Source organism: Mytilus galloprovincialis, chromosome 5 (genome assembly GCF_965363235.1).
Source record: "Mytilus galloprovincialis chromosome 5, xbMytGall1.hap1.1, whole genome shotgun sequence".
NCBI classification, from domain to species: Eukaryota; Metazoa; Mollusca; class Bivalvia; order Mytilida; family Mytilidae; genus Mytilus; species Mytilus galloprovincialis.
The window spans coordinates 14,896,993-14,913,468 of record NC_134842.1 but is presented as its reverse complement, the minus strand read 5'-3'; the positions used below and the strand labels follow the sequence as shown (position 1 = coordinate 14,913,468).

At 31.5% G+C, this 16,476-nt stretch overlaps 1 protein-coding gene across 1 annotated transcript; it reads right to left on the bottom strand.

Annotated features, from left to right (window-relative positions):
* Nucleotides 1-3,921: 3,921 nt before the first annotated feature.
* LOC143075232 (TLC domain-containing protein 2-like) lies at nt 3,922-11,743 on the bottom strand. Its single transcript, XM_076250587.1, has 4 exons — nt 11,432-11,743; nt 9,026-9,108; nt 7,601-7,683; nt 3,922-4,411 (listed from the first exon to the last, which is right to left on the bottom strand). The coding sequence occupies exons 1-4, from the start codon at nt 11,677-11,679 to the stop codon at nt 3,989-3,991; spliced, it is 837 nt and encodes a 278-aa protein (XP_076106702.1). The 5' UTR covers nt 11,680-11,743; the 3' UTR covers nt 3,922-3,988.
* Between the last annotated feature and the right edge of the window lie 4,733 nt (nt 11,744-16,476).

The following is a 16,476-nucleotide window of genomic DNA, read 5'->3' as shown; positions in this document are numbered from 1 at the left end:
CAGTAGCAGTCAGGGGAGGTAATCATTATATCATCTTTAGGCATAAAATAGACAACAAATTAGTATGCTTCACTCCATTTAGTCATATATAGTCTGTTTTCCTTAAATAACACCTCTTTTTCAAAAATCCTGAATCTGCCCATGATAACTATTTCAGATCTTATTAAAAGTTAACCAAATATTGAGGTACATAGCCAAGTACGATAATAGTCAGTCTACTGTATAATATGAGGCAGGCATTACCTGTAAATGGGGACGAAGTCTGTATGAATTATTTTTTTGTAACTTAAATATTTGTTTAAAAAAAAAGAAACGGAAATACCGTAACGTTTCCGATTTTGGTTCTGTTGTTAGGGATTTAGTTGTGACGTTATTTAAATTATGACGTCATGTGCAATGTAAACAAAGAAACGCTATCATCAGGTAACGTTTTTTCATATCAAGGAATTATCAAAAATGAAATTGGTATTGCGCGTTCCTTCCTATTTTATACTAGACTGATAAATATATATTTTACTCAAAGTTTCATACAAACGAGACCGGAAAAAGGAAGTACATTGTACATTTCTGCGCAGGTCCGGGATTTCAAAACACGACAAAAAAAAATTGAACGATTTTGAATTCATTAGTACAATGAAAAATTCGGGAAATTTTCCCGTATTTTTTTTTATTGAATTTTCTGCTGTTATTGGGGACTCCGTCCCCATATAAACAACCTTTATTATTGAACACCATAACAAAGCCCACTTTTAGAATCTTTTTCTATTTTTAAAATAATATAGGATCAAGCCAACCTTTGACATTATATACCTTCAATAAATTGAAATTTGCATTACTTGGAAATGTCAATGCTATACCCTGCAAAAATACACAATTTTATAAAAAGTTTGTACAACAAAAGCTGAATATATATATATATAAAGTTTCAAAAGCAGATCATTATCTTAAAAAGAAACAATCCCTTAAGCAGGTATATGTAAAAAATACCTTATAAACCAACTCAACTAAGATTGCCTTTATGTAAAAAATTGTTTATTGAAATAGATGTTACTTATTCAACAAATATGAATATAAAAAAAAGATGTGGTATGATTGAGAATCAGACTACTCTCCACATGATACCAAAATGAAGTCTTGAAAACTTGAACAAAAAGTGAAATTTTCTTCATGACACCATGACTTTATGATAAAGTAGTTTTCATACCTAAAATTTTATAAGGAGACAAAATACTTACTTTTTTTTTAATACTTATGTATTTCATTTAAATAGCAACATAGACTATAATTTGGATAATATATGTTTAAGGACATTATTTTACATAATAATAAATTTGGGAGCAAAATCAATGCATTCAGACATTCTGATGCCTCTTGATTGTCTTGTTGATAATTGAAACCACTTTGCTTTCTAATACCTTCACTTAACAGAAGGATATCCTATCAAAAAACACAACATCAAAGATATGCATTTCAAAATTGTAAAAATTCCCTAAAAGTCATGATGAACGCTTTATTTCTATTTTTACTCAATTTCTTAACTGCTTTTACTAGGAAAGCATTTATTTTCGAACACAGGAACTTTACAGATCTAAAAATATACATAAAAGAGTTAACTACTTCAAAACTTTACTTAAATCTAAAAAACAAATACAAAAATAAATTTAACAATAAACAAATTTGATCAAGGTACACTTGTTTGATGACCTTGCAAAACGTAAGTTTATTTGTTTAAGTAACTAAAAGGTGTAATTGTTTTGTATATAAATGGGGTGGCTATGTAAGACAAGACAGAAACAATGTCACCCATGTTCAAATACTAATTGTAGTAAATACTGGTTTATATGACAAGAAACTGGCTAACAAGCTTATAAGTAAAGACAGAACAGAAAACTCTTATGATATGAACCTTTATACAAATATAAATTGAAAGAATAAATGAGATTCAAGTGTTTTGATTTTCTTGTAATAACAAAGAGTTGAAGTGACTATACAAAACAGACATTATTATGCAGACAAACTTTCATGTGGTAAAAAAATTATGAGACAATATAATGAAGATAGCAGTACAATTAGTATATTAGCATTAGCATTACAATGCAGATTCTCTTAATTTATAATGAAAATAATTAAATGGAGAAAAGAATCAGGTGGAAACAAAATGAAATTAGTCAAGAAGTTTCAACTGTTTCAGATTTTTTAAGTGGTGAAGCACAGTGTAAACATGGTAACACAAATTTAACAGAATTTCATGGAATTCAAGTGCCAGAAATGTTACCCAAAGAATGTTAAATTATAAATTCTTTGTGTCTTTATATATAGTCTACAATATTTGTAAAACAATTATTTCAAATATAATTTCACAGTATAAATTATAGAGCTTTTTAAAATTCATGAAAAATTTCTTACTGTTATTTAATTCTTGTTTATAGGTTTTTGAAATATGTGAAAACCTTTTTTTTTCAAGATTCAAATTTTCAGATTCAATGTTTTGTAAAAAGATATAGAAAATCAACAAAATCTCAAAATAACCCCAGAATTGTTCGTCCTCACGACCTCAGATCTTTTAAAATAATATAAAATTTCAAATATAATGTTCATAACTAAATGTGCAATTGTTCTTATTCATCTTGGCGAATGATAAAGCATCTGTAAACAATTATTTTTTATAAAAGATTAAGTTTTATCAATATTTATCAAATGACATGAATCATTACCAAATACCCTGATAATTCCAACAAATTAAGTAAGGAGACATTTGTTATCACATGATGGATAAAATATTATACACAAGTTTAGTCGGAAGTTTACTAAATGGATTATAAGTTTGAAAATAAAATATACTGATTACCCCAAAAATATTGGATGACCTTGAATAATCAAGTTAAAAAAAGGAAGAAATGTAAATGATTTACAAATTTTATACAGAAAAACATGTTAAATATTACAGACAACAGAATTTATAGACAACAGAATGAGAGATTCCATACCCCATTCAAACCGTCATACAAGTGTAAATGACATAGTTCATGTATATAAAATATGTATTGAGAACACTGTATTTTCTTACATTTTTTTCATGAATATTCAAGGATTTCAATGTTTAAAAAAGAAAGTTTTTGGATAAAAATAATGTCTTACTGCTTTGGATAAAAAAATGTATATTTATTTTCTGTTTCTATGCTAAAAGGTAGGACAGTTAATAAATACATCCCTCTTATTTTTGATAATTTTACAAACTAAATAGAGAATTGGTCTGGACAATACTATGCTTAACCAAAAGTATCCACAAACATGTATTTTGGTATGCATTAATATTAAGGGTATGTAGAGAGTCAAGACACACACCTATATTTTGGGTCTTTAAAAAATATAAGAAATCTTAGCTAAGAAATGGCTATTTAATATACTGTATATTTGTTTACTTGCTGCCAACAATTACCGGTATTTCTTTTAAAAAATGGCTCCCAATGGAATGCAATATTCTGGGACATTGACAGAAATCACATACAACACAACAATCTAATCTGACACAATATTTATCATTATATTACAACAGGATTACTGCACTTAACAATAAAAAAAAATGCAATAATCTTACTAAAAAGAATTCTAATAATTCTTTCTATTGATAGATTTTGAAAGACACAATTTGAGCAAGAGTTGGTTCTTTTTTTGTCACCATAATGGAGGTCTTAAGTGCCAAAATTCCTTCATACATCAGTAAAATTCAACTGCTAGACTTGAGAAAAAGAGTTTATGAATAATTTTTGATTCTTTTAGCCTTGTTTAATTTGTCACTATAATTTAGGAAGAAATCTCTAACCAGACTTGTGTATATTCACATGTTTGAATTTGGATATTCAAACAAGAAAATAAATTGTTTATCATTCCAAAAATGTAGCCCAAGGGAGATAAGTCAAACTCAATTCATGTCTTTGAAACATATCTTTTGTTCTATAAATATTATTATGACAAAACATAAATAAAATTAATCTACTTTTAAGTGGTTACTGTTGTTGTTCCCATTAACTGTGATGGTTTTATCCTTCAGGACTTTGTCTTGTGTCCGTAATATGTCCGTTTGGAATAATCTCCAAAATAATATAATGTTAATACCAGCCATCACAATCATTGACATTGTCAGAATAACAAAATAGAATGACGGCACTCTGTGTCCTTCATCGTACATTCCATAAAAAATACGTGAAACAGATGTCATACGACATAATAGAAATGTTACTAGATTGATATAAGATACCCCTTTGTATAGTCTCGTATCAAAACCTACTTGGCACATTTGTAAAAGTTTTCGAGTATGTAGAAAGAAACTGTTGATTTCCGCCATTAATGCCAGGACGTTGTATCCTATACAAATCCTGGCATGGAAGTTGTACCAAAACATGGAGATTACCTGTAAAGAAATTATAAGTAGTACACATAGTTCAAATTTTCAATATTGGAAACAAGCTAAATTTTTTCAAATAAAGGTGCATGCATCATGTTGAACTAAATTAAATGTCACTTCCAATGTTCAGAGTATATTAATGCTTACTGAATACTGTCAATTATTATCATGATTATAGACCCTCTACATGTGGCTGTCAAAAGTCATGAGCATGTAATTCAGTGATTGTTGTTAGTGGTCGTCTGTTTAGATACATTGTATCTGCTTTTCATTTTGTAACAAATCATTCATTTTTTTTTAATTGTTTCAAACTTTAACCATATCAGCACTATCATGACTATCTAATATATAAAAAAGAAGATGAGGTATGATTGCCAATGAGACAACTATCCACAAAAGACCGAAATAACACAGACATTAACAACTATAGGTCACCGTACGGCCTTCAACAATGAGCAAAGCCCATACCGCATAGTCAGCTATTATCTAAAGCTGAATTCGTGGTAAAGGTATTGCTCATCTTTGAAAACCACACACCATGTACAAGGACATATTTTTTAAATATTGCTCCATAATAAACAGCAAGGTGCCTTCAAAGATTCAAACAGAACTTTTTCTAAAAGAAATTTTGTATAGATTGATTAATTGGTCTCAGCATTATTGTTCTATTCTGTTGCCATCAGGTTTTTTTCCTTGGTGACAATCCTTGTCAATTAAGATTGATATTGAGCGCAACTGCCAATGCCAATCTTTGATGAAATTTGATAAAGAATAACAAACGAATAGACATAAATATAGAATACTATGCCGCATTTCTCTTTAAATATGGCACAAAAGCTAGATATAAGGTAGTTGAGAAACTCTCAAGTCATATCAATACATTCTATTTTATCTGTCATTGTCTGTACTACAAAGTAATGAATACAAATTAAACATATTTTCTTGTCAGGTTATATTTCATGAAACTATTTTAATGAAGTAATCGAAATGTAATAGAAAAGTAATCGATGATTACATCATAAATTTTGCTGTAATCGATTATATTACAAATACATGTAATCAATCAAAGCGCTGTAAGCGCTGAAGGCAGTTAACCAAAAACCAAGACAACCGTAATTATGAAAACTGTGGCAATGTTGCCTCAACATTAAACATTCATATATAGTACATTCATGTTTATCTAATGATTTATTTATTAAGGCAAATAATTTATATGTTATCAAGGTTTCAAAAGTAATGCATATATCAATGTATATTTTTTATGGTGAGTCTGCAGTGGTATAAAGTTCCCAATGATTGCAGTTGTTCTACTTGGTAGTTAACCTTGGTTTTATTTGACTGCTAGAAGTTCAATTTGACTTAGTATGAACATGTAATAGTATGAATGGACTGGTTTCCCTGGAAAGAAAACTGAGTTTGTGTTGCAGGCTTGCACCCCCCTTAAATTTGCAAAGCATGGGTTGTTCTCAGCTCAATAAAGAATATTCCGATAATTTCACCTCAATTTTTTTTTAGCCTCGCTGTGGTCGGCGAAAATTTAAGTTTGCGCCCCTCCTAACCTAAAATCCTGGATCTGCCCCTCATATGGTTTAGGGGTTGGGAGCCGACCGTTTCCAAGTTATCAAACAGGAGGGGGTAGAGTGGCCCAAAGAATGCCACCTATATATCATATGATTTACTTACATTAAGGTATATATAATATAGTTGCATTATTTGTGAAAATAAAGAATGAAACTTTTAGCTACTTTAATTGACCCTTCAAAATTGAGAAAAAAAAACAAATAACCCCTCGAAATTGCAGTAATATGTTTACACTTTAAAAGCATCTCGCATGCATTATCATCATTTATCATTTATAAAGAAAATTTAGACTGTGACCATGAACATGTATATTGTTAAATATACTGTTCCCAGCTGTCACGTTGTATTGGATTTTTAAACTAAAATTTGTCAAAAAGTAATTTTGAGTTTCTGAATAAAATATTTTTCTGCTTTTTCTTTCTTTTACATATATCTTTTGGTTTACAATACTAGTGTTTATATTCATTTACCATGCATAGATGTATTTTTTCACCTGCTTGGATTTATTTTGTTAATGATCGCCAAACCCGGAATTACCCTTATCCGCTTCCGGAATCGGATCCGATTTTGTAAAATTTTGTCCAATCGTAACTACTCGGCCATTCTCGCTACGCAGTACAATAGCTTCGTGCAACCAGAAAGGCCGAGTTGTTCCGATTGAAATTTTGTCTTCACTGCCGCCATTGTTATGTGTTTACAATGTTGTTTTTGTCAATCAGATACGATTTTACTCGAATTTATACAATATTTGTCAGCGATTTTCTGTATAAAGCTAGCGGTTGAACAAAATGAACATCGCCGTCATGAATAATAATTATATAAATAAGTTTTTAGCTCGTTTAATTGGAGACTTTGATGAACATGGTGAAAAGGTTTGCAAAGTAATTTCTTTCAAATGTAAGGTGACTACGTTGGGCGTAGCTAGAAACCAACTATCCTAGTCGAAATTCCGCTTGCAAAAGTGGAAGGTCGCGGACCTCGGACCACCGCTAATTTGCACACCTGCCTCCAAATTGAAAAGCTACGAAAATTTCTTTTTCTAATTTGAAATTGCCGCCAACAGCATGAGCAGTTGAACTTATTATATAATAGACTACTGACGTAGTTATACTACGTATTGATGACAAACAATATTCCTACGACTTTTGTCATTTGGGAAAACTAAACTACTTGTCTTAAGAGATTTTCGGCGATTAAATATTTCATACAATTGTTCTTTGACATCTTAGCTAAAAGCACAAGTCATAATGAACTACACAAGGATTCTCAATAAGCACTACTTCCTATGTGTAACTTTAAAACTTTTGGATAAATCGACGATCATTTAAGGTTTTTCTGGTCATTTTTTTGGTAAGCCAGAATAAAAAGTATTGAAAAAGTGTTCAATTACTTATATATAACCTAGTAGCAAGCTAGATAATAACAATGGCAAGTATTTCAGGATTTATTGGGTAGAACACAAATCTAGGGTGCTCGCATAATGCAGCTTAACTGCATAAAAATGTCTTTGATTACAGATTACTGTCGATTACTGGAAAAAATGTAATCAATTAAAATTGATTACGATTACAGATAACAATTACCCCACAGTCATGACAGTGTTATTATACTTACAGCTATATGATGTAGACTTAACTCCCAGTTATTTAAAATCTTCTTATTCACAATCATATCTATACTATCATATACAAAGTAAGCTGCAAAACAAATAAAAATTTACATTATACTTCTGGATTTGTTGTTGATGACACATCTTAGATTCTGTTAATTTTATCATGCAATCTGCCAACTATTGTAAAAATATCAGGTATACAAATAAGTTCTAACTTCTAAAGCTTGTACATCAATTTTATATTTTCTGTCAATGTATGTACATGTATATTATGTATATTGTATATTTATTCACATCTGTATTTGAACTTAATCAATTACAGCCAATTGCATTTAGTGTGTAGACAAAGGTTATATCTTTAGTTAGCTTGATTGCTAGCTGAACCTTGGAGTCATTATTAGGTAAGGTACACTACCCTCCTTACAAGGTAGCCTAGTTCACAGACAGTTAGATTGTTTCAATGTCGGACTAGTCTACTCTTAAAGGAGGGTAATTTACCAAACATAATAATCACTTCACGGTTCAGCTAGCAAGCAAGCTAACCAAAAAATATTACCTCTGCCTACACACTCAATGCAATCGGCTGTAAGATCTTGAATGATGTATTATTGCATAGACAATGTAGACACCTGTTGACAGTTGAAGACTAAAAGTTGCCTTTACATGTTTTTTGGCTTTTGTTGAGTTGCTGAATCATTGATAAATACCTGGTATCTTAATATATATATTTGTAGCACAACTCCTTTTATTCATACTCTAGCTTGAGATGTCAGTATTTTTTTCAATTTAGCAAAGAAGGTTTTCTTGAAATATTTCCTCACTAGCTATACAAACAAGTCAACCCCCATGATTTATTGGGAATTTCCCTGTAAGAGAGGTGTTGACCTGAATTTAGAATTTCATTATAAGTAGTAGATTAAAAACACATATGACAAAATAAGAGGAGCATAAGTTCAACTTGTTGCTCTAAAAACCCCTATCAAGGAGATTTTGAAAAGTTGCATACATGTGTGGACATACTGTAGTTTTGAAGTCCGCCTAAAGCTTGTATCTTACATCATGAAATTTAACTCTCTCACAATGTTCCCGCTTGTATCTCAGGGCAGAAGAAGGGTGATAGTTGTCTGAAAGGGCTCTTATAATTAAAAGCGCTATCAACCAACAATTTCCAAGTTCATATAATTAATAACAGTTTAAATAACTGTGGCACTGCAGTCACATTTGTATGCATCAAATCCTAATTTAAGAGTAAAATTATAAACAAGTCTTTCAAAAGTAAGGTTACATGTAAGTTTGGGAAATCGCATATAACACAAAATTCATTTAAGTTACAATCTAACTAAAATACTTCTTAGTATGTATATATATGTTTGTACGTTTTTGGTTGACTAAATAATACATTCAATTTCTAAAATATGTGTACTCACCAGTTGAAAAAGGTATCATCAAATATATAAAATAATTGTTGTAAGCTATCAAATCATTCATAAACTCTGGATATAGCACCAAACTGAAATAATCAAATAAAAATACATCTTCAAATCATTCTTTTTGGCTGAACATATTAAAACTCATTGTATTTATTGTAAAATCATTGCATCTTGTATTCTTGGCTGTCTTATCTACAATGTACTTCTATATTAACAATTTGAAAATTAACCTGCATGTTTCACTGGTTTTTTTCCATTTTTTTCACAGATGTTGTCCTACACACACATGACACATGACCCAAATTTCATTTTAATTTAGAACATGACTTTCTAGACTGTTTAAGACTTTTCTGTGTAGAAAGTCATTATTCTAACTTGGAAGTTCTACAGTAGATTTATCTCTTGGGTTTGATTTCCTTTGAAAAGTATTGTTATATATATAAAATCTAGTTAATTGTTTAATACTGTATATTGATCTTAAAAGTACTAAACAAGCTTATGGGAGTTTTACAATTCTCAGTCCAATGATCAATATGAGTTGTTTTCATTGCTGTATACATGTACAGTACATATGTACAATCATAGATGTAATACCCATAGATAAAGCTTGCCAAAAGTTCCCCACTGTTCTCTATTGTTAGATAAAAAGAACCATGACCAAATTGACTGTCTTTGCTGTTTTATGTGTGTTGTCCTCAATCAAGTAACTCTAGCCACATCTCTCATCTGTTGACCTCATTGACCATTACAGCATAATAGATTTTCTTAAATGTCTTCTCGAGTTATGTCCCTTCTGTCATGTTTGTTGTTAAATTATGTCTATTTTTAGCGCACTGGACAGAAAAATAAAATGGTAAAAAAATGGATGAAATCGATCAAAAATTGCGCATTTTACAAGGAATATATTGAACTAAATTCAAAAATGTATTTTTTAGGCTTGTTTCTTTATACATGTATTTGTTAAAAACTATGTTCCTGTTAGTTCTTGAAAATGGGAATAGCACGTTGTTGAACCTTTTCTTTGATATGCTTCATTAAAGTGTCGAACTGCGTCGAGTTTTGGAAAAAATAATAAGAAAGTACATTATTTTCTTTTTTTTCATCAGTTTTTCTACAGTTTTAGAAGAGAAATTGTCTTTTTCAAACCAGTTTTATATTTTACAGAATAAGTTAGTTGCTAAATCATAGATGTATTTTTTATATTTTATTGATAATTACAAAAATTATAATAATTTCATTCATGATGTTTATGAAATATGTATTTATCAGTAAAGAGTTTTAAGAATTTAGTGAAATAACAAAACATACAAGGCATGGAAAATACTTTTTGGAGCATACATATTTTGAACTTGTTTAATGTTTTCTAACAATTATATGTTTAATAAACTTGCTTAATATAATAGTAAGCATACATTTTAAAGATAAAGTTTTTATATAAAATCTAAAAATTTAAATATGATGAAAACAGAAGTTCTACCTAAAAAAGAAAAATCTTCACATTTATTAGTTTCTTTTCCGGAATATTTTGTAATACTGTTTTATCTAAACGAATATCATTTTTTATAATCAAGTCGATATAAAATATATATTTCTTTCTGATTTTTAGTATGTTTAATTGCTAAGTAGGTTTTAAATTGTCAGTTTTCTATTGTCCTGATTGTCAATCTGCATCTCAATGACCAACTGGTTCATGTCATTATCAGATAAGTGTGAAAGCCATTACAACCCACATAGAACCTTTGAAGTCAGGGTTGAGCTTCATCTATTGTATGGGTATTACATCTATGGTACAATGTATATACATGTACTAAAGTCAACAATATGTTGTTTAATTTGTTCATCATTTAATTATTGAATATCAAAAATAAGGAAAATGTGTTAGGATTGCCAATGCAAAAAAATATATGAAGTTAAGCATTATAGGTGAACATAAGGATTCCTGACTGTATAGTAAATTATAGAAGACCAAGCTTGAGAAATTTGAAAAAATAAAATTGAGAATGGAAATGGGGAATGTGCCAAGAGAACAAATGGCTTGATTTATGCTTATTGAACCCATATTTATGTAAGGTGGCAGCTGAGGGAATAAACCTTAATTTCTACATAAGTGTACTGCATTAAAATTATATGTTTAATATATTCCTTGCCAAATAATGCCCCTCCCCCTTTTTTCCAAAATCTGGATCTACACCTAAAGAATTCAACTCTCACTAACTTTGGACTTTCATAGCAGCTAAAAATGAGAACAAACAAACTGTAAAAGGAATTGACTCATGCGATAGTTATGTTTAACAGTTTGAAGATATGTTAAAATGCGAAGAAGTTTTTTAATGATGTAAGGGATATTTATTATTTTATTCGACATGATTGCATGTTCGGCAGGAGTATTTCGTGCAGACATACCATAAAATATCCCAGGTTCCAACTATTGCAGCGTGAATCCAGGATATAAATAGATTCCTCCAACGCCATGGGTCGATATCAGACCGGACTGATTTGGGGTTGCCGATTTTGGTTACTGCTAGATTTAAGAGCTGAAAAAGGAGAATGGCACCAATAAATACAGTATAGCCATGACATTGCCCGACATCTTGTCCGGCTGAAAATTCAGATGCCATGTTATCTGATAAATTTGTGTTTAACCCTGTCATCCCCGGTCATGTGGACTGTCATATACTTTTCTCAGTCAAGCCCTGTGTCACGTGACAAGCCGCTTAAAACAGTGAGGAGTATAAACAAATGCACGTTGCCTAGTCATATCCAAAACAAAATATTTTAAAGGATTATAGAGTCCAATTTTCGACAAATTGATTGGGCGGGAGTTAAGAAGTTGATCCACATGCTCATTTATCAATGTATCACCGAAGAAGAGACATGGACAAATGACACCATTGAAAAAATAAAGTTGTAGGGTTCCTGTCACATGCACTTTTTTCTGTCTCATTTTAATGATCATTAAAGGACATTATAATTAATATAATAAAAATTCGAAAATAAGCAGTCTTTTTCAGAGTGTTGATGGCTGGGTTTACCATATGTGCCCCTCTCCCACCCTATGTTTACAGACTGATAACATGGATAATGAGCAAAAAGTGCAAATAAAAAAGAAATTATTTTATGTAGTTTAATAATGAGGGATAGAGGACAATGGTCAAAATGTGAGGAAATGGAACAAATAGATAAAGCAGATATATATAGGAAGATGTGGTATGAGTGCCAATGAAACAATTTTTACTCTCCATCCAAGTCACAATTTATAAGATGAAACCATTATAGGTCAAGGTACCGCGGTCTTCAACACAGAGTCTTGGCTCACACCGAACAGCAAGCTATAAAGGGCCCAAAAAATAACTGGTGTTAAACCATTCAAACGGAAAAAAAACAACGGTCTAATAATTAATCTATATAAAAACGAAACTGAACGAGAAACAATTATGAACCACATGAGCAGACCACAACCACTAAACATCAGCTGATTCCTGACTTAGGACAGGTGCAGCGGGATTAAAAAAAATAATAGTGCTTATCAAACCTTTCTGTTTTCTGAAACACTAGTATTTGTAACACAACAACATAGAATGTTACAAAGCTATGCATCTATGATTAGAGAAAAATAGGCAAAACTGAAATAATTTGAGATAACATTAAGCTGTCCTTCTCAGGCTTTATCTCATTTTAGTTTAAACATTATAGCCGTATGATACGGTTTATTTACGCTGTAATTCACGGCTTGGCCCAGAGGAAAGTGACTTTCGACGAGCTTGATATAATCATCACGTGCGTTAATTATTGCATGTCCAATTCATGATATGGAATCACATTTGATGTACAATTGATACATTTTGGAACCTAGATAATTATCATTAAATATATTTGTGATATTGAGTAAAACAATTCAATTTATTAATTAACCCCACCACTCTAAGAAAGTTAAGAAACTATTTAAACGTCACTGGAATGACCTGAACACCAGAAATATAATAATTTATAGAAAATTACATAAATTTTTATGTAAGCATTATTTAATAAACGAACTATACCCTCTAAGCAGCCGAATAGAATAAACTCATCATAGATACCAGGATTAAATTTTGTATTTACAAAAGACTCATTAGTGACGCTCGAATCCAAAGAAGTCAAAAAGGTCAAATAAAGTACGAATTATAAGTTGAAGAGCATTGAGAACCAAAATTCCTAAAGGTTTTGCCAAATACAAATAAAGTAAAGAGAGCCAAGTTGCCACTGATCATACCACATCTTTTTTTTAATATTTGATAAAACATAACTCAAACTTTGTGAGGAAGCAGTGACTGAGGTGTCAACACTATTCTGGAGTGCAGGGGCGGATCCAGGATTTTGGAAAAAGGGGGGGCGAAGTTTTTAATGATCGCCGAGCGGAGCGATAAGAAAAATTTTTGGGACCTTTTTTCGGGCTACAAAAACATATAATATGTTTAAAATGTCCCCTTTAACGGTTCCTGACGTGGAACATGTATATTACAGTTACTGTAACATGTGTAAAGTGTAACGGTTGGACATGTTTTATGCTGTATTAATTATCCCTATCAAGTGTCTATCATAAAATTATAGTATGGATCCAAAGCTATGTACTGATGTATTTGATATGGGACTTGTCAGTAAAACATAGACATGGCAAATTCTCGTCTGTTGTATATATGTTAAATTAGGATAAAATTACAGATTTCTTTTTGTTAGCAAAATATACGCCAGGCTATTCAATGAAATTTACAAAACGACCGATGCGAGTTAAAATACAAACAAGCAATGTTTAGCCAAATTATGATTCGTTGAAAAGTCACTCAAACAAGAAAAGTAAGGGATTCCAAATCAACCAAAAGGTTACGAATGAGTCTGAAATGACAACGAATTTATTAATGCCGGTCGACAAATTGGCAACACACCCAATAGGCAGGTTGTGCAGTCTGGTTTGAAAAAAGTATTCAATATATCAGTTCGGCGAAACAGACATTCCGGTCAGATATGGAAACTCGGCCCCCAAAAAATAAGCCCGTTTTTATTCATCATGTTCATTTAATGCTAAATAATTCTGTTGGTAATTGTCGTTTCTAATGGTATAAAAATATGTACAAGATTATTGTTTTCAATCCAGATGTCAGAATTTTAGTTTAAGGCAAACATCAGAGTTATATTTTTTTCTCAAATATCTAAGACTGCCTTCTCAAATCTAAGTACCTTAGACTTTAAATCTACAAGTACACACCCGTGATATCGCGGGTCCGTGACTGAATTAAAGTATATAACTATGCCTAAGCCTTTTTTTAGTAATTAGTATTGTCATCTGATAAAGTCATGTCGATGATAAGATACAAAGTTTTCTCTGCTTTCAAATCTTTCTGTTTGAACCCGTCGACCTGGAACTTATCAATTATTGGTAATATTAATTATTTGGAAAACAAAAGGTCCTGGCTATCCAGGAATGGAGTATTTTTTAATCAACAGCATTTTCCTATATTAGTTGTCTTAGAAAGTCTTGCTGATTGCTGAATAAAACTACAATAGGGAACAATTTGACAATGATTGAATTTAGTAGTGTCAGCCCTTTGATTATGACCCGTGTATATAGCAAAATCCTAAATACACCGTTTGGTGGTGCGCCTGTCAAATGCGGAACGTACAGATAAGGTAATAGCTAACAGGTGAATATACTATTGGTATCGGTATCGGATTCGACCCGGAACTTGTTAATTATTGGCAATATTAATTATGTGGAAAACAAAAAGGGTCTGAAGTGGTGTAATTTTTAATCTTCACCATTGTCCTATATTAGTTATATATAGAGTTGAATTCTTTGATTTGTCGTTTTTACCCGATGACGGCTGACAAATCGGACCTCGTAATTTTAGTATTATAGATATAGAGCTTTAAATACTGACTGGGGATCATTGTTCAGCTATTTTATTTTGAAATAGGCTGGTGCATTTGGGGTTAAACATGTCATGTTTCGTATGTTAATACAGAAACATATAATACAATTGTATTATATGTCTCTGGTAAATAATATTGCTGTGGAACCTTTTTTTCATGAGAGTGTAATAGAGTTTTACTTTCTGTTTGGTGGAATTGTGAAATAAAAGTCAATACGTTCTTGCTCAATCTCGCTTTGAAGGTGTCATGATTGTCATCCTCAGCCTAAATATAAAAAAGAAGATGTGGTATGATTGCCAATGAGACAACTATCCACAAGAGACCAAAATGACACAGACGTTAACAACTATAGGTCACCGTACGGCCTTCAACAATGAACAAAGCCCATACCGCATAGTCAGCTATAAAAGGCCCCGATATGACAATATAAAACAATTCAAACGAGAAAACTAACGGCCTTATTTGTATAAAACAAATGAACGAAAAACAAATATGTATGACATAAACAAACGACAACCACTGAATTACAGGCTCCTGACATACATAAATAATGTGGCGGGGTTAAACATGAACTTAGCGGGATCCCAACCCTCCCCTAACCTGGGACAGTGGTATAACAGTACACTATTAAGCAATGTGTTACTGTAATTTGAATTTTAAAATGACCGAGTGACGTTTTTCGACGCACTTGTCAACTCCACCAAAGCGATTCACATGACTTTGCCATACTAGTAGTCGGTAAATACCAGCGAAAAATATCTTTTTAAGTAAAGAATTGTTGCATAAAAATTAAATACACGGGAAATGACAAAGTTCACGAAGTCTAGTCTGTTTAATCATTTTACCAAAAAAAAAAGTCCCAGCGTACGCCCTCTACGCCTCCTCTGGATCCGCCACTTGAGTGCAACATTACTAAACGGAAAGCAGAAGTCTTGCAAAACAAGTCAGAATCAGTTTTCAAAAACGCAGATATCGGTTAAGGCAATTGCGACATCAAATTGATCTAACTTGGACAGGCAGACTACTTAAAAAATATTAACACAATGAAAGCAAATGTCAAGGTTTGAATATTAGCATCATACTAAAAGACACGGCAAATGAGATAGTTCTAAAGTTTGTCTGTTGGTCTTTTGTTGTTAAACGTAGTCGTCACCATATCTCATGCAAAGCGTATAAGGACAAATCGTCGATTTAGCAAAATGTGGAACATACATGTAATTGGTCGTCCCCCTACGTGTGAGAGTCCGTACCACCACTTCAGAATTAGATATCACTTTACAGCAGGAATGACTACCACAACATAAACTTAAGGCAACTGTTTGATTTCTGGAATGTGAAAACGGTTTGAAATATTACAGTTGTTATCCATTCGTTTTGATGTGTTTGAGCTTTTGATTTTGCCAATTGATTAGGAACTTTCCATTTAGATGTTTCTTCGGAGTTCGGTATTTTTGTTATTTTATTTTTTAGCATCGGTGTTTCGTGTAAACGGAAGATCCACTACAATATTGGTTATGTTTATTGTAACCACTGAAATATTC